This window comes from Lates calcarifer, linkage group LG2 (assembly GCF_001640805.2).
Source record: "Lates calcarifer isolate ASB-BC8 linkage group LG2, TLL_Latcal_v3, whole genome shotgun sequence".
Taxonomy (NCBI): Eukaryota; Metazoa; Chordata; class Actinopteri; family Centropomidae; genus Lates; species Lates calcarifer.
In genome coordinates, this window is record NC_066834.1 from 28,729,424 (window position 1) to 28,756,515 (window position 27,092).

A 27,092-nucleotide genomic window follows, 5' to 3' on the forward strand; every position below is an offset into this window, starting at 1 on the left:
TGCTGTGTTCTCATTAACTCTTATCAAAGTTCATCTTGCATCCAAATGCTGTGGGCCGCTCAATACTGACTGCACTGAAAAGAGAAAATGAAAAAGACAAAGCGAGCAGCAGAGACGGAGAGAGAGAGAGAGAGAGAGAGAGAGAGGGAGGGAGAGGCTGAGACACAGAGAGAGAGAAAGAGAGAGAGAGAGAAAGCATCATGTAGATAAAGGACGGAGAAATAATGGTTTAATGGTGATTGAGGACGGGCAGAATAATCACTGCAGTCCTCTGACTAGATGGAATATTGGTTTGATGTAAAATGAAACTGCGTTCATATCTGAAACTCTGATAAGTATGTTTTATGTTTTTTTTCTATAAACCAATACTTGTCTTCGTCCATTTGAATTTGTCAGAGCTGGAAAAGAAGTTACAGAAGAATAAATGACTCGGACAAATAATTGAATAGAATTCATTCAATCGTAATTCAATCTTGCCCACACAATAGATGCTCTTTGAATGCCCTCATGTTATTTGCTTTCGGCCGGGCATCAAAAGAGAAATGCCACTGCCAATACTCACAAACCACTACAAGGAGCTATGGCAGAGATGAAAACACTGCCCGAGTCCCAGCAAACACAGGACACGAGCAGGTGGAGACATAAAGTGAGTACTTAGCATGATCCTTACTTGATTTGTACAGATGATTACAAATCACCCTGTAATTCTGTCTTTAAGTATCATCTACCTCTCCTCATGAACATACACGGTTCCTCCTCCTCCTCCTCCCGTGTCATCAGATCCCATGGTGCAGCTGGATTTCCTCTTTGAGATGTAAAGTGCGATAATTGGAGACTGATTGCTGCCTTCAATGACTATCACAAGATGCTTAAATGCATAAGAGCCCTATTTACAATAAGAAAAAAACCCTGTCTGATGAAGGTTTTCATCTGAACCCGTCTTGAAATATCATCTGATGAATAGATATTTTGTACTGTGCTGTGCTAGCCAATGTCCGGCCAAGAGCCAACATTACTTGTTTCTAGTTCTATTTTCATAAAGTCCTTGTTAATAATTGGGTTGTTTCAGTTATTTTCCCTTCTCACATGAACATACTGAAGATGTCAGGAGGACTGAGAGACTTGCTTTAACTGTAACTGAACAGCAGTTTAATATACAACAAATGGTTCACGTTACAGACTCACAGGTCATCCTGTCTTATAACTACAAGTGGATACAGTATTTCGTCCTGAAGGGCAGTTTAATGGATAAGGTTGGTGTTGTTTTATATTTTTCTTTTTGTCTCTGAAATCCTTTCAAAGCAGTAGTGCTCCCACTGAAGGTATTTATCGTTACAAATGGGTTACAATTTCTTATTTTTATTTTATTTTTTTACAAATATTAGTCAAACATACTATAAGTAAAATAGTGCATTATACGGAGATTATTTTCAACAGTGGATCAATATATATTTAAATCCCTAATGAGTACTCATGGCTGCAGGATGGTGTATCTAGGACTGATTTAAAATAAAGCACCATGATAAAATAAGCTCCACTATTTACAATCAGAGGAAAAAGAAGAATTACAGTGTTGATCTTGAGGCTGGCTGACAGAGGCTACAAAGGTCAGGATGTAAACCAACTGCACAAAGAGGATTAAATAAATATATGTGAAAAAAATATAATATATGATGGATGGCAGCTTTGCACCCATGTATATAAAATACAAAACAGCAAGTCAAAGAAACTGGAGTCACTGGAAAAGTGACAACATTGCCCCAGAAAAAGCTATACGTCACTAAACTGAGATGTCTGCATTTTTCAGTGTGCTATAGTTTACACTCTAGCTTATACTGGCAGTAATTGTATAAATAATACGAGGTTTACATGATAAGACAAGACTGACAAGACATCCCATGGGCATTTACAGCCCCAATAAGGCTGGAAGAACTACAGACATACAAATTAGGGAAAATGTGTGTGTGCGTTTCTTTCAAATGTATGTTAACAGTGACCACAGAACATTTTCAGATTGTAAAGACTGTGTAGCTTCAAGATGGAGAAAATGTTTATGAAGCAGCAGTGGAAAAAAAGAAAGAAAATGCTTAGGAGGGAAGGTGGCTGCAGAATAAATGAGGCATTCAGGAGGAGTTTTTCTTCTTTTTTTCTTTGTCTGAGGAGAATCTCTGAGTAATTGTCAGTGCTGCAGCGGGTGTTTATTAGTAGCATTGCTTAAAAACAAACTTATCTGGCCCAGTATAGGCTTCTTCTCAGCTCAAGGCTCTCAGAGCCCCGCAGCACACATCCACTTTACTCACAGCTCAGTAGCGTGAACACTCTGGAAACCCTTCACCCTCCATCGTGACTCTGCCTCAGCTGCCAGATAAACACCCAGAGGAGACTGTCTGATACTATAAACACCACCAAAGAGTTTAACCATGATGGATGCAGTTGGAAAGTGTCTCCTCTTTGCTCAGGAGCTCTGTTCCCCAACTATAATATTAAGACATTTTCAAATCAGTAACTCATGTTCCTGAGTCTATGAACATATTGTACTGAATTTACCTTTGGAGTTATTTAGTACAAACTCCCTGTGCCCCCAGAAGAATCAGGTCTGTAAAGAAAAAAGATAGTTTAGGGGATTAGATGTTCTTTGTGAAAAGGGAAATACAGCAACTAATGGGTGTGTATATGTATGTGTGTGTGTGTGTGTGTGTGTGTGTGTGTCTCAGTATTGCTTAATGTGCGTGTTTAGAGACAGCCTTAGGTCTTTGGGATGGCACTGTTCTGCTGCTCCCACTTTAATTGGCTGCTAGCCCCTCAGCCTCGCCTGAATGGAGAGTCATTTAGGGACCTTTCACTCTCATAGAGGATTGTCGGTTACTGCTGCAGGAGAAATTGCATTCCTGTTTCCATACAATGGCCGGTCAGAGTTGGACGGGGCAAGAGTATCATTGTCATTATCATGACAATGGAAGCTAATTCCACTGCCACTAGCGCCATTCTGAAACCCTCTGCAGCACCAGCTTATCTGGGGGCACCATGAGACCAGCAGGAAGCGACGTGAGCACCACGTCTGCGGTGAAGATTCACACATACAGTACACACTCAGCCAGGCAGACACACACAAACACATTTAGGGTTCATATTCTGTTTAGAGAGGCTGTCGTCGGCATGAACTAACACATCAGCAAGAAAAGTTTATTAGACAGCACATCTCAGTTAGTGACACACTGTGTGTCCAAGCATTACTCTATATTCATGTTGTGTTTTAATCAACGTGGATATGATATATGCCTGCACTGGGCCAATGGCATAGATTAACAATCAACCTTACTGACCCACCAGAGCTCAGTCTTAAAACAGCCAAACATTGTTTAATGGATTCTTGGAGTAAATAAGTCTAAAATTACACAGATCAAGAATCTTTATATTTGTGCAATGGTAAAGCCATAGAGAATATTCACTCTTGAATTTGAATTTTTCAGTCAAATATCGAAAGATCATATAGCATCATTAACCTTTGGAACAAGATGATATAGATTATATATGATGTTAGACAGAGAGGAATACGAGGTGCTTTTTTACAACCTTGGAGGGATAGTTTGACATTTTGGGAAATATTTACTTTCCTCCAGAGAGTTAGATCAGACTCTCACGTCTGTTTGTTCAGTGTGAAGCTAGACCCAGGAGACATGTAATGTAGCTCAGCTTAGCATGAACAGGAAGCCTGGCTCTGTCCAAAGGTTACAGATTAAACAAACATGATTCAACACCGATGAGCTTTAGCTTTGGAGGTGCAGGTGGGTGGATTTTAATACTAGTTTGGACTGAGCTAGGCTAGCTGTTTCCTGTGCTAAGGCTAAGCTCAGCTAACCAGCTTTAGCATCATATTTACTGTAAAGACTGGTAAAAATCTCAGTTCTGTCCCAGTTTTGTTCATTTGTACCATTTCACCGCAGCTCTGCACATTGGTCTGACCCTGTTATATGCAGCCTTTATCACCCTCTCTCTCCTCTGAGTGCTTCATCATCTACCATCCAGCAGGATCTTCCTCTGTTCACTGAGAGGGCAGCGTGGTGTTGGACCTCGGAGCCACCATTAAACACTCACTGACCTGATCCACATTTAAACACTCCACCCTCCGTGCGCACACACTCACACACAAAGCAAAACCATACTGCAGATGCACACACATACACATTTGCCCATTTGCCCCTACACACAGAAAATTCCTCTGGTGTAACACATTTCTACTGTTACATGGAAGCATCAGAACTAGAGATAACTGATTCATTTAGTCTATGGTCACAGTAAACAAAAACAGACAAGGCAAATAAAACACAATTTAACTAATTTGTAATTACTCTTCATAAGTAATTGTCCTGTTTTCATTTCATTAATTCACATATGAATTTACTAACCTCCTCGTCTGTGTTCTGAGGTCAGTGACTAGTTGTGGCGTCTAAAGGCAGACAGATCCTATTTTGTTTTCAGCTGCTGAGTCACTGTGTTATGAGCGCTGTGGGCAAATCAGCAGCAGAAATGCATTAAGCACCTTGAGGAATCTGTTTGTTGATCTGACATGTGTTATCCTGCAAAGGTTGGATGAATCTTCCACTTCCCCTCAGATTCAGATTTAAAACTTAGACCCGAGGCATCCTGATTCATCCCAGTTATTCAATTGGTAAGCGTACGTTTCTGAAACACTAAATTGAAACAGTACTTTATTTTTTGGTGTATTTCCATTGAAGTTCTCTCACAAGGTATCATAATCTTGGTAGAGGCATTACTTCAACGGGAACATTCGCTGTCCAAGGTGCTGAACCAGTCTTTGCAGACTGAGCTTTCCTTTCAAAATTTTTCATAATTATCTGGTGAAGAATTTGAAACTTATTCAACCAACACACACACACACACACACAATGCAATTCTGCAATTCTGTCTGTTTTTGGTAGCTCAGTCACAGTTTGCTTTTCCTTTCCACTGTCATTTTACAAGTGCATACAGGGATCACTGCCTCACATGTTCCATAATTATTTGCATGGCTGCAGTCAGGAAAATTAACTGCAGCTTATGTGTTGTTTCTTGAATCAAACATTTAAACCCTACATTGTTTGTGGCTCGGGGATTAGAGAGAGAATCAGGCTACATCAATAATAAAGCACTCTGTATACTATACTTTGCACACTGAATTGGTTTCTATCTCATGCCATTTATACAAGTATGACAGGTGATATAACGATTCCTTTCTTCAAGAAGTAATTCACATGCTCTCCCAGCTACATCCCATCTCCTGTTATAACTGCTCTTATCAATTATTTAATCTTTAAAAATACATTCCCTTCCTTCTTTCTTCTACATGATTAATTTAGGGTCAGAGGAATATTGTCTGTGGGTCAGAGCATTATTAGAGGGACTGAAGCTTATTCCACATTTATAGTTTCTGAAAGTTTCTCAGGCAGAGTGTCAAATAACTTTTTAGCTCTGAGCTACATGCTAACATCAGCATGCTAAGATGGTCACAATGGCAGTGCTAACATACTGATGTAAAGTGTAAAGTAACTAATATTTACATGTTTTACCATTGTAGATAAGCCTGTTAGCATGCTAAAGTACAACTGAGGCTGCTGGGGAAGTCATTAACTTTGCAGTTATTTGGTTATAATCCAAGGTATTCAACAAATTCAAATTATGACCCAATGATGGTGAAAAGTTAAACAATCACTAAACTTGTCATGGTTTATCCTGAGCAGAACAAAATGTCTGAACCAAATTCCATGGCAATCCATCCAATAGTCATCTACTACTATTTCACTAAAAGGCTTTGGGCTTGATCCAAGATATTTTGGTCTGTACAAAAGTGGCGGCTGCACCACCATCTCTAGAGCCATGCTGCAAGAATTGCTAAAACCATAAAACATAAATGATACATATTGCTTTCAATGATGTGACTGTCTGCTATAAAAAGTCTGATAAACTGAAAACAATTTCTAAATTCAGAGATTTTCTATAGAACTGTTCATCAGAGTGTCAGATTACTACTATTATTAATGCACGTACATGTTTGCACATACATCAGGTACTTGTATAATGTACAGGAACTTTGAGCTTTAATTATCTAAGACTTTGCTTTATTGCTGTTTCTCCTGTCCCCACTGTTCTGTGACAAATGATGTGGTTTTGAGGCAGCCCACCATCATAACTGCATGAAGCCTTCTCTTTTCTTTCTCCTCAATCCTCCAAGCAGCATGAAGAAAACTGAATGCTGGCAGACCAACCCGATTTCAAGGTCAAATGATTGTGCAGGATGGAGAAAATATAAGAGAAAAGGGCATGGATTATTGGCAGTGAATGGCAGCCTTTTCATTTGAACTGAAGCTGCTCACTCAGCTGCAAACAAATTTCCAAGTAACATATATCCATTTAATGATAAAGACATTCAAACAGGTACAGTATATACAATACATCTAAACTATATTGATCCATCTACAGTGATTGACAAAAGATGCCAGCGACAAGGGTAACTGTCCCAACAAACATACAACATGTACAGCACTACGCACCTAGTTTCATCTTTTTGAGAAATCAAGGTCCATTATCTGCTATCCTTCCACCGGGCGATGTGTTCTGCAGCTGTTAAATACACAAACAGACAAATGATAGATTATGTAAAACTGTACCATGTTGAGCACAAACCACTGTAAAAAGGAAAAACAGTGAAATGTCATAAATCCCCAGCAATCCTTCACTTCTACTCAAAATGTGAATATGAAGAAGCTGTAAATAATGTGCAACATGACAGAAGAGATTAAAACTTTAGACTCCTCGTACATACAGTATGTGCAAAAACACACATACATGCACGTGCACGCATAAACATGGACACAAAGACATACATGCCCACTGGAGCGTAGTAAACATAGTTTACTGTGTCCCCCGGGGTTTGTGATATCCACTTTTCATTTTATTACCAATTAACACAACACAGTAATGAAGGCTGGAAATTACTCTGATGGGGTGGAGGCGTCTGTATGTTTATAATCAGCTGAATTTATGCATTTCACTCTGTTGCTTCAGTGAAATTTAGCATTTATTCATGCGAGTGAGATAATGATTGACTGAAGAAGATTTACATAAGCCTAGTTTTTTAAATGACCTCCATACTAATGTGGCTTACCCATTACTGATATGATCCAACCCTCAAGCCTTCTCTTGATCGTGATCTACTAGTCCTGTTTTACACAAACACAAACTACAAGGAGGGTGACGTTAAGAGGTCTTCAAAATACAGGTTGTAAAAGTGTCCAGCAAACATTGACCACATTCAGAGCAGATCACTCAGTCAGCCGTGATCAATACCAGAATACACACCAGCCACTTGCAGAGATACATTCAAGTGGGCAAAACTAAACATCTGCCACCATCTCATTTCTCACAATCAATGTAAGTGGTATGTGTGTGTCTAAACACTGCGGGCCTTTGTGGAGCTGACATATATTGATCACTCAAAGGCTCTTGATGGTGAGCACTGAGTGCCATTGATTTAGACTGAGTGCCACATTTAAATGTGTAGGCAGGATCACACATGAACACACTGGATTAACATTTTACACTTCACCCTGCAGTGATTGTCAGTGACAGAGGCTGTGAAGTAGGTGATACTATTTGTCTGGACACAGCAGAGCACAGCAGGTAGATGGAGTGACCATAATCATTTTAAAGAGCAGCCAATTTTGTATTTGAACAAAAGAGAAAACAGCCATTCTACCATCCAAACAAATATAAAATCTTATACAGCTATATTAATTGATATTGAATCAAATCACTCACTATAATGAGAAAGTCTCACTTGTAGTGCTGAACTCACCACCTGAATCTGCAGCTCACAGATTTTAGCCACTTTTAGTTCATTGTTTTAGCTTTCTGAACTTCATACACAACAAATAAATAAATAAATAAAAATAACACAAACATTTCAAGTAAACACCCACACATTTTTCACAGGAATTGGTGGGCCAGATAACTCCCCGTGGCGTAGGAGATAAGACACTGACAGTGAACCACAAAGTCTGCAGTAAACTGTCGCCTTTAATAAAGGTAGAACAATGTCAAAAAGTATCTCAACAAAGAAAAAGAAAAAGAGACTAATTAGAAACTGTGACAAGACAACTGTTGGCTAACAGGTATAATAAGTCAAGCTTATGTGTATTTTCTGACCCACAGTGGTCAAAAATGGCCTGACATCGGAATAGGCTGATTCTCAATGCTGTGACATTACAGTAACACAACAAGGATGGATGTGAACCTGGTCACACGAATATCAGAGCCACCTTCCTGGGTGCCTCTGCACTCAGAACAAGATCCCCATACCCTTTGGGAAAGACACTTTCCCACAATATGCCTCACCACAAATCATAACAAGGAAAAAAAAAAAAATGGAGGTCAGCTACTTTTTTTGGGAGAGGACAGAGCGCACACATTCTTTGCACTGAATCCTCTTTTAATGGCTGGATAGAGGGCCATGGGACCTTGGGAGAGACAGATCTGTTTTGCCATGAAACCCCAGAGCCTGGTGGCTTTCTGCATCAAAGCATTTGATACTAGACAGACGGTACGATGCCAGGTTTGAATAAAAAGACAAAAGGACAAGCCAGTCTGCCTTGCAAGTCAACTGTGGACATGCAGCCACAGTTGAAGAAACGCAGCTAACCATGGTGCCAAATGCGTATAGTTTTCAAAGGCAAGAGAGAAAGCTGTTCTACAAGTGATCATGTATTTGGTTTTATGTCAAAATACTAAGCTGTAACTATTCTGAATTACTATTGCTTATATCAGATATTCTCCACATCACATTTGTAGGGCAACACAGTGTCTAGCATTACGATCTCCTAGCAGCAAGATCCACTGGATCATACTGGGTGGTCAGCTGTGCAAAAGAGAATTCTTCCTTCGCCCACACTTCCATCCACCCTCTCTTAGAAGGAGCCTTACCATGTTGGCAGATGTATCTGTTCCGTGTTTTACAGCGCTGGTCGTTCCAGTTGAAAGCACTTGATGCCTGCAGCTCTACACAATTTCCAAAACTGAACAGAGAAAGAGACGGAGTGAGTAACATGTACGTAGCCCAAAGGGTTTGGAGTGGCAGGTGTGAATCTGGCTGGGAATTTTCAATGAAGAAAAAAAAAAACTGCTCAAGCTTCTCAGGCCATTTTTAGATAGATAGATAGATAGAAACCAAGTGATGGAGACACAAAGAGAAAGAGAGAGACATCTAGTGGTTAGGGTGAAGGCTGCAGCCTTAAGTGAATGTAATTTCTTTGAAACAACCTTACTGAATAATGTCATTTTAAAAAGCTATTCAAGACCTGGATTTAATTTCAGAGATGAAAGCAAATAAAAGACCAAATTTTATTTGCAAACGAAGCTCCTGCAGAGAAATAGGTTTTAGACCTTTCAGGTGATATGTGTTTATTTAGCGCCATTGCACTCAGCCGTCTTTGATTATGATGTACTCTGCGGTAGCTAATGTCTGTTAGAAAATGTGTCTCTTACCCTTGGTTGTCAGGCTGCCCAAAGGCAAAGCTGCTGAATTTAGGGATCTCTCCTGTGTCCCAGCGAAATGAGTCTTTCAGGGGCTTATACGTCAGACCTGCAGAGCAAAAACATTGCTGCTGTATCTGTGTATCTGGTCAAAACAACAGCAGAGGCTGCAGCCTAATCTGAAAGTGCTGTCTAGCCTAAGAGGGCATTATGTCATTTAATATTTATTAGGATGACCAAGATGAAAGGTTGTACCAATCCAGAAGTTTCGTGTCTCGAAGTCAGTGTTGGTCACCTCGTTGCTCGTCTCCAGTTGACTGAGATAAAATGCTAAAATGTCCTGAACCTTCTGATTGTGGATCTGAGCTAGAATACCTCCTCGTTCCTGGTGGTTTAAACATAGAAAAGGCAACACTAAGAGCACAACAGAGGTGTTGATACAATGGTTTACGTGATGCACTATGGCTATAGGACTCATCTCACTCTGTCAGTGGGTAACACATCTGCCTCTCACCTGACAGTGACTTTTGGCTCCATAGTAGGAGTCAGCTTCTGAGGACACCATGAAGCAATTTCCATCTATCATCACATCACAGCTGTGGAAAGGAAACTGCACTTTCTCTGTTGAGACACACAAACAGTCAAAATATGGATCGAGTTCAGTGAATGCACTTAAATATACTGTGATCTTATTATAGTTGGACATGTTGATGGAATTTGCACAATTATGTTCATGCTATCAACTGAAACCCCCCAAATAAATTTATGGAAAAATTATTTTGCTGTAATCTCATTCACATCTTTAGATCTAAGAGATATGTATATAAACAAAGTGTAACACTGTGCCACTTGATAATACTGTAAATCACATATCCCCGCTGATGATAAAATGTCTTTTACACAACCTTCAACAAGTCAGATTACTGGTGCTTTCATCATGTTTTCACCATGTCACTAGACTCAGCATCCATTAAGATAAATAGAGAATGTAGCAGCAACAAGATTAATTTCCTCAGTATGTGTCTGTGGGTGCTTTTGAATTTTGAAGTCAGTCTGTGTCTCAGAGTGCAAATTGCTGAGGTGTATGAAAACACAAAGAAGCATATACTATACTAAAGCACACTGCACTCACCTGCGCACTCAGCACCACCATAGCCAACATCACACAAGCAAGAGCATTCTTCTTCTCTGAAACGACCATGTAAACACTGCACACTGCACCGTACTGAAAAACAAGACACTAGTACACTAAATTCTGCCTATACTTTGAGTATTAAAATACTTAATATAAAGAACAATTGATACCAATATGTATGCTATCCTGACACTACTACTCTTGATGCTGATGACTGGTACCCTGGCAGAAGCGTCCAGTGAAGCCCTTGTCACACTTGCACTTGCAGGTTGAGACATTAAGATGACCATGCTGACCACAGTTTATACGACATGGATTCCTTGGAATCTCTGAAGAAAAGAAAATTGTGCATGCACACCAACACATTCACAACACACGCGCAAACACATATGTTTCAAAATGAACATCTGGAATCACAAATCATCTGATCATGTTACCCACATCAGCTGTCAACATCATTGCAGCAAAACTGTCATTCTATCTGAATGATACAAGCAGGAAACTGTTGAGCACTCAAAATACTTCATTTCAAAATGAATGGCAAAGCAGGAACAATCAACAATATGGCATAACATATTACATGTGCACATCTACAACCTGTGTGAAAGGCATTGAGACACTGACGATAGTTTAAAAATAGCATGACACGCATTTATATTTCAAATCCTTGTGGAATTCATTGTGTGTCGAGTGCTCCCTTGGAGAGGTGGTGTGAATATTCAATGACAGCAAACTTTGCTTCTGCAGCGACCTACATATATATAAATACATAAATACAATATATTGTCTTACCACACAGTCCACCTACATGGTCCCACAGTCTAAAGCAGCCAGACATGGAAGAGGTGCAAAGAGAGCAGTACATCCCCGACTTGTAGGGCATCACCAGCCGACCATTCACCTCCCAGTTACCCCTACAGCAACACCAATATATACTGTATAAAACATATGAGACATATACTCTGATCCCAAGTAATGGCATGGCAGCTTAAACCAGCTTAATGATCAAAATAACAAATGCAATCTTCATACAGAACAGTGACTTTTATAATAATCACAACGTGACACCTTCATTCACAGGTGGGTACACATCATCTTTTCTTTTTGTACACATTGATACTGAGTGGATTATCCTGGTGAAATAAAGTAAACATGGATCATAAGACAGCAGGTAAAACCTTAACTCTAAAATTAGACTTTTTTCTTTTTTTTTTCCTCTCAGTTCAGACATCTACAACCTTTCTCTTAACTATTGCTGTTTTCAGTATTAAAACAGCGTAATTATTTGTGAGCTAGATGGTAGATTAAACTGTCAGTTCATATTTTGCTTAAAACTGAGAATTAATTTGCTCAAACTCTGTGTTTCTCAGATGGATTAATGTTTTCATTTTGGGGGGGGAAAGGTGTGTAATTGTTACCCAGGGTAATATGCACAGACAAATATCTCCCAGAGGTCTCCTTCTCTCAGACACAGCTGACTGGCACAGCCCACATGACTTGAAGTAGCCCACACCAGCTACACAACAACAGCAGGATTAGACACACTACATCAGCACTTTCAAAAGAAAAACATGCATATGAGGTGTCTATAAATGTCAGACTCTGCATATTGTGAATACCTGTGTGTAGTGTTGACAGGTGGTGTTTTCTTTACATTGCCCAGTCAAGTAGAGAAAATCCTTTCCCTCTTCAAACCAGGAGTCGACGACATCAGAAAATGAGGTGACACCATAAGAAGAAAGATGTGTGTTCCAGCCAATGTGACTGAAAGCTGAGGACTGCTGATGGGAGAGGTCTGCATGACAGAATGCTGCTCTCTCCTTTGCAAGTAAGGCTAACTTCTCATCCCACTCCTAGGGATAAAGATAAGAGCATTGTTTAGTAACATTGCTACATATCTTTCAATAAACCTCCAATCCATTTTCTTTTTGTCAGTTTCTCAGATCATCTTTATCACATACTGTTCTAACAAACACTCCCTAACACTTTTTGAAGGATGTAATTGGTAAATGGGTGTTTTCATCATCAACTTCTTTAATTATGAGAATATAATATTATTGGGATCTGTAATGAAAGGTCATTGTACTTTGCAGATGCTGATTAAGACTGGATGAAAGAAAAACTCTTTGGCATGAAGCTCACTCTTGACAGTGCATGAGGGATTTTCTTTACCCCTTTAATCCTTTTCAGAGGTTGGAGCCTGCCATAGCCTACAGTGGGCAACAGGCAGAGAGACACCTTGGGCGAGCTGCCAGTCCACAACAGGGCCAACAAGCACAGACTGACACTCACTGCATGCTACAGTCGGTGTAAACACTTCACTAAGTGGTACATTTTCCAAGGTGTGGAGTGGCTGGTTGAAATAAACGACTGGTTTCCATACAAACTTTCCACAGTCACTTTGCTATATTTGCTGTAGCGCAAACATAATTTCAGTTACTTCTTTTACCACTGGGAAGGACAACAGCATGCATAAAATTACAGACTCAAGGTTTAAATCATTGAAGTGAATCTTTTTTTTAAAGTATTTTTTTCAGACTTTTTTTTGCCTTTATTGAGAGGACAGTGAGAGAGAGACGGGAAACAGGGAATGACATGCAGCAAAGATCCAGCTGGATTGGGAGTCAAACCACGGTTTGCCTGCTCAGACCACTAGGGCCCACATGGTACACGCCCTAACCATTCGGCTAGTTTACCAGTCGTGTGGGTCGTGATGGCTCTTTTGTGGTTCTGGAGGGACCTTTGTGAAGTTTGAGAGAATAACCCTGGTGATGTCATGAAGTGCTGTTTCCTATAATACTGCTGGCCACAATATGGAAAATATAGGATCCAGTATGTCTGGACAAGGTACTGTGTTGATTCGATTTTGACCGTCCTCTTTTTAATTTATCTCTTTTAAGTCTTCCAAACAGTCTGTTCTCTTCAATCAGCATACTAATAACACAACTTTACACTTGTAAAATGCATACATCAAGCCCTCTCATGTCCATGTGACACATTCCAGATGACAAGTGACTTTCTTTTCATTTTATAAGATTATTTCTGGCAGATTAGGTGGAGGTCGTTGGGTGGATAGCTAGGGACTTTGTTGGCAAAAAGTGAAGTTGCACAGTTCGAGACCAGTAGCCAAACATTTTTATTATCACATCTGGTGTTGTAGAGATGTTAAACAGCATTTAACTTTTTCTATTTAAATGTAAATAAAGATCTTTCCCTAACCAAGTGTTTTTTGTGCCTAAACCTAACCATATTAACCCAAACAACATGGAGAAGATTGGCATATGCACTGAACACAATTTGAAAGTATAAACTCATGTTAGTTGTACACAGATTGATGAGACCAGGTTGAAGTGTAATACAAAAACACATTAGAGAGCCCCTTTCTGAGGGCTGGTTGGTTCCTTGATAAATTAGACCTTCCTTTACACCAACAAAGAGCAATTTCCAAGCTTAAGTAACAAGTTGCTTTATTCTAAGAAAAGCCAGGGTGTTGCTATTGCCATCTTTCCTGGCACCATGTCATCTGTCTACTCAAAATGGAAAATAATATAATCTCTCAAAAAGAAATGCCTATCCAAATTTCTGTGTGGTTACACAGAGTTTGGAAAAAGATATCACAGGTATGACTCTGATGTGTGATGTCAAACAGCTGACCACCCTCGAGTTCATTGTTCACTCTACCCTGTGATGTCAGGCACCAGAGAGGTATAAGGTCACCAGGCAATATTTCATATTCAACATTTCATTTTAAAGCATGTCATGTTGTAGGAGCTGTGGGATTTAAATGTCTCAAGATGTATGTGTTTGTACACTGTCTTGTCCTCATTCATGGCTCCATCTATAACTGTATGTTATTGTACTGGATTAGCTAAATTAATGAAGCTCAGTGCTTTGCTGTGAAACTTTGGAACTTGGGAAATTCTAAGAGAGATTAATAATAAGATTAAAATCTCACAATCAGGGGTTGTGATTTACATATTAAAAGTAAATACTGAACTTTAATTTCTGCCTCTGAGAGTGATGATGTGACCTCATAATACTTCTTAGCCTCAAGAGCTCAAAGAAAACCTCCAGATGGGGCATCGGGTGAGAAAAGGAGGAGCATCATTTATTCCTAAAATATTGCTATCTTATCCACCCTGAAGGCAAAGCCTAAAGGACTGTATTATAATCACTGCAACACAATCTCACCACAATGCTTACTGCTTCTTTCTGAGTGAAAAAAAATCCTTATTCAGATATTCACAAACACAGCCGAAGCCTTGAGCCTTTTAACGTTTATCAGTAAAGCTCTTTAATATACCTCTTCAGCTCGGCAAAGCTTCCTCTGAGGGTTTTCACAGGGAAATTACCTGTAATACCACAGCTGTGAATACAGAATGATTATCCACATCCTCTTTTTCTCATTACTGCCTTATCAGTTGAGAACAGTTCTCCGAGGCTGAGGAGCAGTCGAAGAAAGGGGCTCAGTCTGTGCAGGTGGCTTTGAGGATGTAATCTATGACAAAGTGACAGTTTGCCCTGGTACAAAATCTCATATTAGGCCCAGAGGATATCGGGAGCATAGTGAGTTTCATAATCCATCATTACCTCTTGGTCATAATCACACGCAGGCAAGACAGTTGTGCAGATAAGTACTGTATGATGAAGCAATAGATGGAATGAGATAGGGAGAGGATTTAGCTGGGCTGTTTTGCGGAGAGTGCACCTGGTTCGAAAATAAATATTAAGAATTCCTGCACATTCAGCAACACCTCACCATGACCCTCTGACTTGTTATATCACTCATATACTCACATATCAATTTATGATTGGCATTTTGTGTACAGTGTTTTAACTTACTTAGCTTTAGCTTACTTTTATCCTTATTTGTCTACAAACAAAAGAAAGATTTCATTCATTGGTGTCTTTTCACTGTGTGACCCTCACAAGACTCTACGCGCGGATAATTGATTTTGGCTCCATTCTAGCTGTCCGCACTATCACTCAGCCCACAGCAGAGCAGAACAAATGGTGTACTACCACTACTGTTTCACACTGTTGAGACAATCAGCACCACAGAGCAAGACAGTCAAACTAAAACCCCTTGTTATCCACGCTTTTGTTTGGAGATTTCTCTTTTGAAAAAGGAATCATTTTTGGTGACAGAACTACAGCAGTTGTATCCTTAAATAACAGCTGCATCTGACTCTACTGTGCTTCTACCTGTTGCAGTTTAACTGAAGAACATTAAAAACAAAGCTCTGGTGCTGCCAAACTCTCAGAACTGTTGGCTCACATCCTGATCAACAGGGTTTTAAATTCTTATACAACATGTCTGATCATTACTGACACCACCATTATCACTACTGTTTTTCTTCGGGTTTTGCACTGGCAGCTGCAAGCATGTTTAAATTCAAAAGCATATTGTCAGGGGAGGGAGAGAAAGTCACTAATAAAGAACCAATAATTCTTATGAAGATGCAAATGTGGGGTGCATAGTGCATAGTATCTGCTGTGTGGACAGGCTACCACTTCCAGTTTTTTTTAACAAGAGCACAGATGTCAACAAATAGATAATCTCCAACTTAAAACTCACATTTAGGCAACAGCATTCGCACCATTCAAACCCACACACACACAGAAGAAACAGACAATAGGTGCCACAAACCATTTTTTGCATGTTAGCTGCCATGGGTTTGACCCGGCTGCGCAATCTATTGTGCTGGGCGACAATCTGTGAGTTCCCCTTCACCCCGAGCCCTGGAAGAAAACAGAAACGCTCATTTACTATACTTTTGCTGATGTCACCATGGCAACAGAATGCTAATGTGTTGGCGGGATGTTTGAGTGTATGTCAGAGCGAGTGTGTAAGTGTCAAAGGTTGGAGCATGGGCTGATACAGTCTGTCACACTTTCACTCAAGGGTCACTTCAGTTAAATACACAAAACTGAAATGAAAATTGATATTTTCAACATGTTGGCAGTTGCTGAGTGAACAAGCATCCCATAAAAAACAGATTTAAAATGCCATAATTGTTAATGCACAAATACTCATGTCATTATACAAACCCAGGAAGCTTTATCTCTCCTTTTTAATCTGGAGACCATGCCAAATAAATTTGACAGTACATTAATATGTAATAAATAAGCAGATATTACAAATATATTAGGTCTGAAATCTTTAATTCATGGCTGTATGGGCATATTGAGAATAACTTTTCACACATGGGCTGTTAGGATCCAAATTCAAATTACTTTAATTTAAAGTTCCTCATTACGTCTGAGCACATTTCACAAAAACGTTAAGAAGCAGGGATTCAGCTCCCCAGTGATGAAGGGTTAATCATTTCGCCATGTGTTTTGTAAAATAGCATCAAAATGGTAATTTGTTAAGCTCATGCCACACTTCTGTAGCACAGCAGGCAGTGACAGAAATGCTGGGCTGCTGGTGCTTTGCCAGATGAATTGGGACAGCTAAGAAGGACTGCCACCTGATTGCCAACATAAAGATAAAAAACTCCATTATATTAAAAAGAAAAACTAAAGTTTCCTTTTACATTCCTTTATGTTTCCTAGTCCACGTTGTATTCTGTTGGGCTATAGACTAAAACTCTAACCGCTTTAAAATTAAATGTGTGTGAATAGATAAAGTTCATCTTCAGCTATACAAGTTAAGAGTACCATCCCTCGTGGCAACCTGACTCGTGCACAAGTTGTAAATGTGTTTACCGATGGTGTGGGACTTCTGGATGTCCGGTGTGTCTGTGATCATCCGGTTCGCGTGGATAAAAGGGGACAGCAGAGATAAAGCGATGAGGAGATCCAAAGACCGAAAAGCTGTTACAGACTCCATGGTGAACTCCTGAAGTGTCCCTGCAGCAGCGGCCACTCGCTCAGAGTTTATCCTCCCTCCCTGTTCTTCTCCTCCCTCTTTTCTCTTCATCGGCTTAACAGCTTTCACACCGGACAGCAGAGCGGAGCACTCCATTCTTCTCTGTTCCACTATACCTACAAGGACTGTAGACACACTGTGGATTATCTTTAGCTTTGAACATTTTATGAACTCGTCAGGCTATTCCTCTTATCCTTCGTTTATAGCAAGCGGTCAATGCTCAATATGTTGTCCTTTTTAAAAGATTTGATTTTTAGACTTTAGATTCAAAATGGTCCCTTTGTAAAGAAGAGGAGAAAGAAGGGAAAAAAGACAGAGTGAGGCATAGAGGCAAACATTTCCAACACTACAATTACTGAAAACATGACTGTAACAAAGAAGCTTTCTCATCGCACTATTAACTCCGTTTTGTTTCTGAATACCAGTCTTGTATTCAAAAAGTATACAAGTGTCAGAAAATGTCCTTAGCTGAGTATCAGAGTAAGTACTCTTTAATTCAGAATAGTTGGTCTGTTTGAGTTTTATGTCATCATATATCTCTAGATAATTCTTATTAATGCAGTGATGTCCTTGTTAATGTAGTAACTGGTCAAAGTGGAGTTCATTTTAACCCCTTTTTTTTTACTGTTGGGTGGTTTAAACTTCAGTCTGCAAAGTGGCTATGACCATATGTGTTAAATATACTGAAATAGTACAGTACTTTCCACCGCTGACCGCAGGTGTTTTACTGGTGCCAGTCAGTCACTGAAGACAAACACCTACGTCTTAATCATCTTTACCATCATTTCCTGATCTCAGTGACAGAAAGAGAGGTCTAACCTGATGCATGGTTGAGCATGAGTGTTCATCATTGTTAAATAAGGGGAAGTTTGTTTTGAGGGACTGATGTCCATTGTTCAGGTGAATCACTAGAGATGAAGCTCTATTACTGAGACAAGGACAGGTTGAGGGTACATTTTCATTTTAAGCTAAATGTGTTTTTATGAGGTTGTTGAGATATTAAAGTGTAGCAGAACATTAGGTGGCAGAACTTTAAATAGTACAAAATAACCAGATAGGCCCAAGCATGGAGAGGTACAGTGTGGAGCTGTCTGGGTGTCTGTTTAGACACAGTGTGACATGTTTTTTATGGACCCAGTGTGGGAAGCATGAATCATGATTCGCACATTGTGGGATGATTCAGTGTCTGGAGATGACTGCTGTGCCACACAATAGACTCGCACTCATTTCTCTCCCCTGTGAGCTGAATGTATTTCACACTGAGGACTCAGTCCCCAGGCTGGCCAGTTATTTCTTATCTCTTTGATTCTGCTGCATCAGTAAGGGACTGTCTGACCCTGCTGAGCCAAATGACAGCTGTGCACACAGTCTGTTCTGGGCTCAGTCAGACATGGCCACCCACTAACATGATTTCTCAGGTAAATCCAACAACCACTGTAAGGTTCTTCCTGTTTGAGTGTAAAGCAGTACAGCCACATCGTGAGTCTTCTAACAACAGTGGCGTGAGCAGCACACTTAGACACATTTAATTTAAATCATCAGATTTTCCACAAAGACAGTTTTGTCTTTATACTCAATGTAATTTTACTTTGTCAGTAGCCAACAATAGAAAGAAGATGCCGATGATACAGATGTCTAGCAGAATGAAAATTGCAAGGTAATTTGAGAACAATACACAACTTTCTTTGCAGGCATAATGAAACATGTCTAACTGATCAACATTTCTCAATAGAAACTTCATTAAAGTGTCTGTTTACTATATTCAATCATATGGACAGATGTAACAATATTAACTGTTGCTGTGTAACTCAACTATGATATCTCAGCTGTGAAGAGTGCTGAGTTTCAAAACAGTAAGCTGGGTGGAGATTTTTGTTTTAGTAGTGGTACTACTAGTGGTTAGAAACACTGCAGGGAATCAGTCTTTTTCACCATTAATTACCATTGTTGTCAATCCACAGTCATAACATATAGAGGAAAAAAATATTACCTGTCCTCTCCATCTGTCTCTGATCATACTGTCTTGTCATTGTCATGATAATAGTCGTGTTTGGTACGACACTTTGTTAGTGACCCAACGGTAATTTCATCAAGTTCAAGTAATGTACAGTACAGGGATGCATGTATGCATATATTCCTGTAGAGGGCACAGCTTCTCTGTAGATTCTGTCCATCACTGGAGCAAAAACAGCATTCAGGTTTCAGGTTGAGTTGACAAATAAGTCAGCTTAATGGCTTTATATTGTAAAAAGGAGTGTGTGAATCTATCAGTACATTTTCCAGCATATACTGTAAATTACAATACCTGATTTTCATCTGTATATATTTTTCATTACATTTACTGGTGATAACAGAGAATCATCCACAGTGAGAGCAGATTCTAATCCCATGTTTTGAATTTTGGTGCTAGTGTCCTATTTCTTTGCATTTTGCAATGTCCACAGAGTGATGAAAGTGCTACATGTGTGTACCCCTATTATCTCATGCTGTTATATTCATCTACTGAAATTCAGTTTTCTTCCACTTCTCTGCAAACAAGATCTAAACTAAGCTGCTTTGACCTGAGAGGAAGTGCGCTCCAAATTAAGTAAAGGAATAATAATGTGGTCACATTTTTCTCAAAGTCTCCTTCCCTGATTGGCTCCTGAAGAGTAAACCCAGCATTCTGCAGCAGATTTCTGCAGCAGCTTCTCCCACTGCCAACTGTGGTTTTCCTCTCACCTGGAGTCTCTGCACTACACCAAGGGCTGCCCTCTCAAAGTTCACACTGTCTGCAACTTTTAACACATCTGAGGACCGATCGTTGCCTGTGCATTGGATTGGTATTAGTGGAAACATGTTTGCTTCAGCTGCAATTGTCATCGCCCTAGTGTGTTCCTGTTCACTGCATCCTAGTTTTGGACAGGTAAGTGCAACATAATGTTATTAGTTAATAAGCAAATGAATGAATGAGAGTCACAGAAGGATGCTTTGACTTATACTGAGCAGCCACAAGATTAGAACCAGTTATCACTTTTAATGTTGTACTGTATGTATAGATATATACTGTATATATATATACACTATTCAGCCATAACATTAAAAGCAATAACTGGTTTTAATGTCATGCTGATTGGTTTATATGATATCTTTACAGTTGAAGAAAATGAAGGCCTTGACACATAGTCACAATGACAGCTCTAGTCTGTCTATTCAACTGGAGCCATTGGTTATAATATGGCTCTTAAGTACGAGCGTGCATGACTTAAAAAGCAAAAGCTACTCTAAGCTTAATAACCTCCCTCTCCTCTAAAGTGCACAACAGGTCCCACTCTGAATGCCCTTGCTTGGCATCACAGAGAAAATTTATTAATAGACCAAACCTTGAGTCACCCTCACTTTGCACACAAGCTTCAGGAACAAGACCCCAGAGGCTGCATTGTATGAATATACTCAATATATCTATGCTGTGCTTTACTGCAAATCTGCTGAGCATTTCCAAAAAACTGCATCTCTGTGTGAACGACTCTATTTTGGCCTTTGCATGCATGTCTGTGTCTGTGTGTGTGCGTACTTGTTTGTTTGTTACTCTGAGATGGCCAAAGTAAATGCCCATGAGAATTTCAGTGTTTAGATTTGATATATATGTGTGTACATGGGTGAGAGTTTCAAGTGTATGTTGTTACATGTCAGTGTTTCAAAGTTGTTTAACATTAAACAGTTTTACAAATCTGGTTAGATTTAATAGAAATGTACTGTCATTTTGAGCTCCCAAACTGCAAGTCTCCTGCACACTACAGTAACATCACCCAGCTAACATGAAGCCATGTAAAATGTCACCTAACGCAGGCAGAAAGAAGCCTTTGACAACTACACTATAAACACCAGCAACCCTCCCCTGACTGACTGAAGTCTCCCTAAACCCCAGTTTGGTCCAAATCAGAAAGGTGTTTTCGACAAATATTGACTCTTCTTACATAACTCCTGCTGGAAGAAAACACTAATTGGTTGTCTGAAAACATGTATCAGAGGACAGGACAGAATGAAGCTGTTGAATGAAAGAGAGTAATGAGGGAGAGGACACGGGTAGAAAACAAGTCACTGCCACTCCCTCGTCTGCTCCATTCGGCCAATAGAAAGGCAGGCTGCGACACAGGTGATGTTTATGCTGAGGGCGTCTCTACCCGACTAACTCACCCCAAAACCCCTAAATGTACCACATCATAAAGAGCAAGTGATTAACTGTAATGCAAGTTAAATAACTTTTGCTGATACATGGCAGTTACATAACTTCATATAATGAAGATTTTAACCCTCCCTGCAGGGTCACACCTAAAACCACATGGCAAGAATAGTAAACTGGCTACTTTCAGAATCTGTTCTTGTGTTTATGACTGAGTTACAGTATCTGGCTCTGAGAGAGGGAGGTTCCTGCTTGCAAACATACTTACAGTGGAAAAACATACTCTGATCCTACTGCATTTACGCCCTCATATAACAGCCCAGCCTCTGTGCTGCACAGGTCTCTAAGTGCAAGTCTTCAGCAGACTTTCATTCACTTGCATACAGTGGATCTGACTCTATTTTGGTTACAACAAAGATTTCATTTAGTGATGGACTTTTAATTAAATCTGCTTGCATAATTGAGTAGAAGAATATGTATAGTAACCCAGAGTAACATCTGGTATCCATATGCCTTTGAGCTGACCAGAACATCATTCTGATTTTGTACAAAGAAAACATATAAAGGTGTTATTTATGTGAAGTTATTTTGTGGCTGAGAACTGACATTTCAGTCTTAGACAGAACTGGAAAAGTACGACATAATGACTGAGTGATAACAGGATGAATGTATTGTCACCACAGAAAACCTTTTGTGAGACCTAAGTACATTTCCTGGCTCAGACAAAAGAATTTTGTAAAGACCATTTGGTTGCAGAAATCTTTAACATCGCTTTGAGTCTTGCGAATGAATGGAAATGTTAGAATGAATGGAAAGTTAGTTTTTCTGGCTAATACATCAATGACATCACTGGCCTGTGGCCCTGTGGTATGTTTTTCATTTTGACAAATATTTATTTTTAACTTACCTGAGCCAGAGGAGCAGCTTTTCTGTATTCATAAATTCATGCAAAAACAGCATTCCTTTTAAAAGACAACTTATAACAACTTTTAAAGCAATGAGAGTGCTCTGTAGCGTTCAATAGCCATATAATAACACTATGCATAGTGCAGTACACAAGTAAACGCACCTAAAGCTTAGAAAAATGTAGTGTTAACAAAAATCAGATTCTTCTCATATCATGAAACGTTAGTTAGTTATGTGGCTACATTGTAATTTTGAATAAAAAAATTTTGTTCTGAATTATTAACACTTCATAAAATTACCCACCATCTCTGTTTTGTTCCAGGACTGTCCTAGTAAGCAGGAAATACAGGGTTCTCTGAAGCAGGTCCAGAAGCTTCTTTCAGCCCACGAAGCCTCCTACTTGCAGAGTCTACGCAATCTGAAGAAGAAAATAAACTTATTGCAGAGCAACACAGTGAAGCAGACAACAAAAGCCATTAACAGTGAGCCAAACGTCCAGAGACTGATTTATTCAAATGCTTAATGTTAAAGTCATTCTGCCCTTTTGTTTTTAAATCACTTCTGCTTTTCCACCAGGTACCTGCACAAAACTGGATGCACCCATTAATGGAAAGAAACTGGGCAAGTCACACAGCGTGAGCCATGAGGTTCACTTTCTGTGTGACCCTGGATATGAACTGGTGGGATCAGAGAGCAGGGTTTGTCAGGAAAGTCTGACCTGGAGCGGCCAGCAGCCCACCTGCCGAGGTGAGAGACCCGCATTGATTTCCAGCTACTGAGCCTCACTGGGATCGTCGCTTTCTCCACTATCTCCTCCTTATCCTCCTCCCACCAGTGTCTCCCCTCTTCCTCACCCTGACCGTCTCTCATCCTGTTATCTAACTTGCTGATCACTTTTACAACGTTGTCATCATCCTCTTTGTAACCTCCCCCTCTCCCGCTCTCTATTGCCATTCCTCTTTTTGTGCATCATGCATGTCACCAACGTTTTGTCGAGATACATTTGATATGTGACCCAGGATCATATTTCCTCTTTATGTACTTTGGTCATTGTCCAGAGAGCTTTTTGAATGCTGAGACATGCGATATTACAACCTCAGTGTCTTCTGACAGCTTGCTAACTTTGACATAACAGCTCAATGGCTGTTTGATCAAGCAAGGCTTCCCCTATACTTTGGCTCACTTTTTCCTTATTCTCTCTCTCCAACACATACATATGCCATGATGTCATGTCCTCTTATCTTATAGCATCAAAGATATTTGGTTTCATGTGTCCTTGTGTCTCTGGCAGCACCAGAGTTTTCATGTACAACCCCTCTGTCTGTCTCTCCCCTCAGACATCAATGAGTGCGGGTCCTCTCCATGCCTGAATGGTGGGACGTGTTTGGATGAGGTGAACCAGTTCTCCTGCATCTGTGCCAAAGGCTGGGCTGGAGCGACCTGTCAGAGCCCTGTGCCAACATGTAGGCATTACATACCAAGACCACACACACCTGATGGAGATGTAGTTTTAACTAACTAACACTTCAGACAACAGGGACGGCAAGAAAAGTTACAATACTTACTTAATATTATAGGACCTACAAAGTATTTACGACAACATTTTTCCTCTGAGTATATTTTTTTATAGGCTGGTATCCAAATCCTCCAGGTCTGCTAAAGGAGATTACATTCGCCAGTGGTTTAGTTTGCCAATACAAGCCAGTGCTACATACCACAGAGTGGGTTTTATTGAATTCCAGCCTGAAGTCCAAGACAGCACTGGCTGAGTGGCAGCAGTCGGCTCCCTGATGTGGCTGGTGGAGTTAATGTACAAACAGAGACTGTGAATCTCTGGAGCCCACATTTTTCTCTGTTTATTTAATATTTCCATGGAAACATACAATTTGTTACTGTAGGTCTGGCTTTATTTTAGCCTTTTTGGGCAATGTAAAATGTCATGATTGACATTTCTGAATTTGAACTACAGATTCTCTCGCTCACTCAGTCTAATAATACCTCATGAGTGCTGGTATCTGAGGAGTTTTAAAGCTTTGCAGTCATGGGTGCATGGTGCATAAACTTGCTCACACATTGTCCATTAATGGCTGAATGAATGAATACTGCTGTGCCCCAGGGTAAATACAGCTATTGCACTGAAAATTTTACAGGAGGGAATGAAAACACAGTCTACAACGGCTTACTTCTCCTCTTTCCTGTCTTCCCCATTCAGTCTTTGTTACCATGACAAACACCTCTGCTGCCACCTCTGCAGCCACTGCTGCTGCTGCTTCTATCTTGCCAGCTGCCACCACTGGGGCCTTTGTTCGTCCATCACGTTGCACCATAGTGCAGGGGACCACCCACTGCACCTGTGAGCCAGGATACACCATCTCTGGAAGGGACAGCAACACCTGCACTGGTAAGACTAATACCTGCCCTGTCACTAAAACAGATACACACATATACATTATCATATAGGATGCCATCTGTGTGTGTATGTGTGTTGTTCATTTCAGATATAGATGAATGTGAGCTGTTCCACAATGGCCAGGCTGGGAGACTGTGTTTACACACTTGTGTTAACACCCCTGGAGGCTACCGCTGCTCCTGTCCAGTCGGATACAATGTGACCCGCGATGGACGCAGCTGTAAAGGTGCACTTGTGTTTTTTTGTTTGTTTTTTTTTTTTTAATTTCAAAAATCTGCTCTCAGCACTACACAAAGTATTCCCAGGAGAGCATCTGTGTAATAAATGTTGCTGATAAAGCAAAACATCAAAATGACCTCTATATAAATAGCTCAAGTTCACAAAAAGTTGAGATTTGAATTCTCACTCAGTGTGAATGATATCCTAACATTCCTGTTTGAATGAATGTCTGAATGTGTTGATGTTTTCTCACAGACATTGATGAGTGTGCCACCAGACAAAACAACTGCACAAAGGACCAGATGTGCATTAATACATATGGTGGCTTCCAGTGTGTCCGTGTGGAATGCCCAAAAATCCCTAATGCTACATATGTCAAGACGTCGCCAATGTGAGCATTATCTTCTGTCACTGTTTTTACATCCAAGTTCACTGCCCATTATACAAAAAAGTTATTTTTCATTTGAAATGCACAATAACATGTAGACACAGGGATGAAGTCTTAGACCAAATAAAAACACTGAAGTGTCCATAGTTTTAACACCATTTCTCACATATTCATCCAGCTACATCTTCCTCAGTTTCCACTTGTTTCCACTTGTATTTCTTTTTTCCAGGCGTTGTGAACGCAACCCCTGTCCTGTGGACAACAAGGCATGTTCTCAGGCCCCAAATTCCTTCTCCTACCATTACCTGGCTGTCGTGTCCAACCTGTCAGCTCCTCGCGTCATGTTTAGGGTTTCAGCCCTGCGCCCAGTGGGTGACACGCTTCGCTTCTCCCTGCTGGGGGGGAAGCAAGCCCGGCGCCACTTCACAGTCCAGCGTTCAGACCGTCTGACGGGTCAGTTGATGCTGGTGAGCCCTGTGCAGGGCCCTGCCACTCTGGAGGCAGAGGTGGAGATGAGTGAGCTGGATAGGCGTGTCCAGCTGGGGAGGTATATCACCAAAATCACCATGTTTGTCTCTCAGTATGAGTTCTAGAAAGAAAGAGCTGAAACACAGTGGAAACACTCTTAGAGCACTAAGGCCAAACAGGAGTTTGGTTTGGGTTTAGAGAAGGGCTGAGGATATCTGGTCATGGATGTGTGATAATCTGATGTATTGCAGTGAGCATCTCTAAAGTCACCTGTAACTGCTGCAAAAACAGCTGCTGCTGCCAGGTATCAAAACTGTAGTAAAGTAAGCATGAAATAATGGTGGGACAGCAGCTGTCTTGCACAGCTGCCTGCAATAAATGTTTTAGAATATGGGTTCTTCAGAGGCATTGGTAATAAGCTAAAGAAATCCAAACTAAGTGATGTATGTTTGGGTGACTTAAGAACAAGAACAAGAGGACTGTATGGATTAACTATAAAATATTTCTTGCACAAAGATAGAAATGAGTGAGGAGATATAGAGAGGGAATGACATGATGTAGCAAACAATAAACCATTCAACTGAAAGACACTTGTAACAAGCTGAAGTACTACTTTTGTAAATGACAGTCTGGCTATGTCAACATATATGTTATGTAAACTGGGCATGTAATCACAATGTGTGAAGATTTTGTAATCCTTTCTACTATCATGTTTTATTTATTTTCTGGTCTTAGTACAATTTCCAGTGCAATCATTAAAACACCATATAAACCATTGGTTTCTTCTCTTTCTAAAAAATGAAAAAAATGGTTTGGTACAAGATGAATGTTTACATTTTCTGCACTCTTTACCTGATGAAATGTGCTGTAAGAGCAGTCAGATATATATACTGTATAGGCACTGATCTATGTGAGCGGTGTTTGTTTGAGAAACACTTCAGTTCACTTGCAGTACAGAGCAGTGCTGTTCAGCAGACAGGCAGGCAACAGCAGGCCGCTGAAAAG

General features: G+C 40.1%; 2 protein-coding genes across 2 annotated transcripts; one reads left to right on the top strand and one right to left on the bottom strand.

The window, feature by feature from the left end:
- Positions 1-6,402: 6,402 nt before the first annotated feature.
- On the bottom strand, positions 6,403-17,630 carry LOC108877736 (C-type lectin domain family 18 member A-like). Its single transcript, XM_018667868.2, has 12 exons — positions 17,372-17,630; positions 16,311-16,402; positions 12,280-12,513; positions 12,079-12,176; positions 11,453-11,574; positions 10,882-10,989; positions 10,658-10,750; positions 10,040-10,146; positions 9,781-9,910; positions 9,538-9,634; positions 8,977-9,068; positions 6,403-6,618 (listed from the first exon to the last, which is right to left on the bottom strand). Exons 1-12 carry the CDS (start codon positions 17,628-17,630, stop codon positions 6,581-6,583), a joined length of 1,470 nt encoding a protein of 489 aa, XP_018523384.2. The 3' UTR covers positions 6,403-6,580.
- A 2,583-nt stretch (positions 17,631-20,213) lies between these two features.
- Positions 20,214-26,860, top strand: LOC108877828 (fibulin-7). Its single transcript, XM_018668030.2, has 8 exons — positions 20,214-20,439; positions 22,925-23,084; positions 23,179-23,349; positions 23,940-24,065; positions 24,815-25,003; positions 25,101-25,238; positions 25,487-25,622; positions 25,849-26,860. The coding sequence occupies exons 1-8, from the start codon at positions 20,371-20,373 to the stop codon at positions 26,210-26,212; spliced, it is 1,353 nt and encodes a 450-aa protein (XP_018523546.1). The 5' UTR covers positions 20,214-20,370; the 3' UTR covers positions 26,213-26,860.
- Positions 26,861-27,092: the final 232 nt, after the last annotated feature.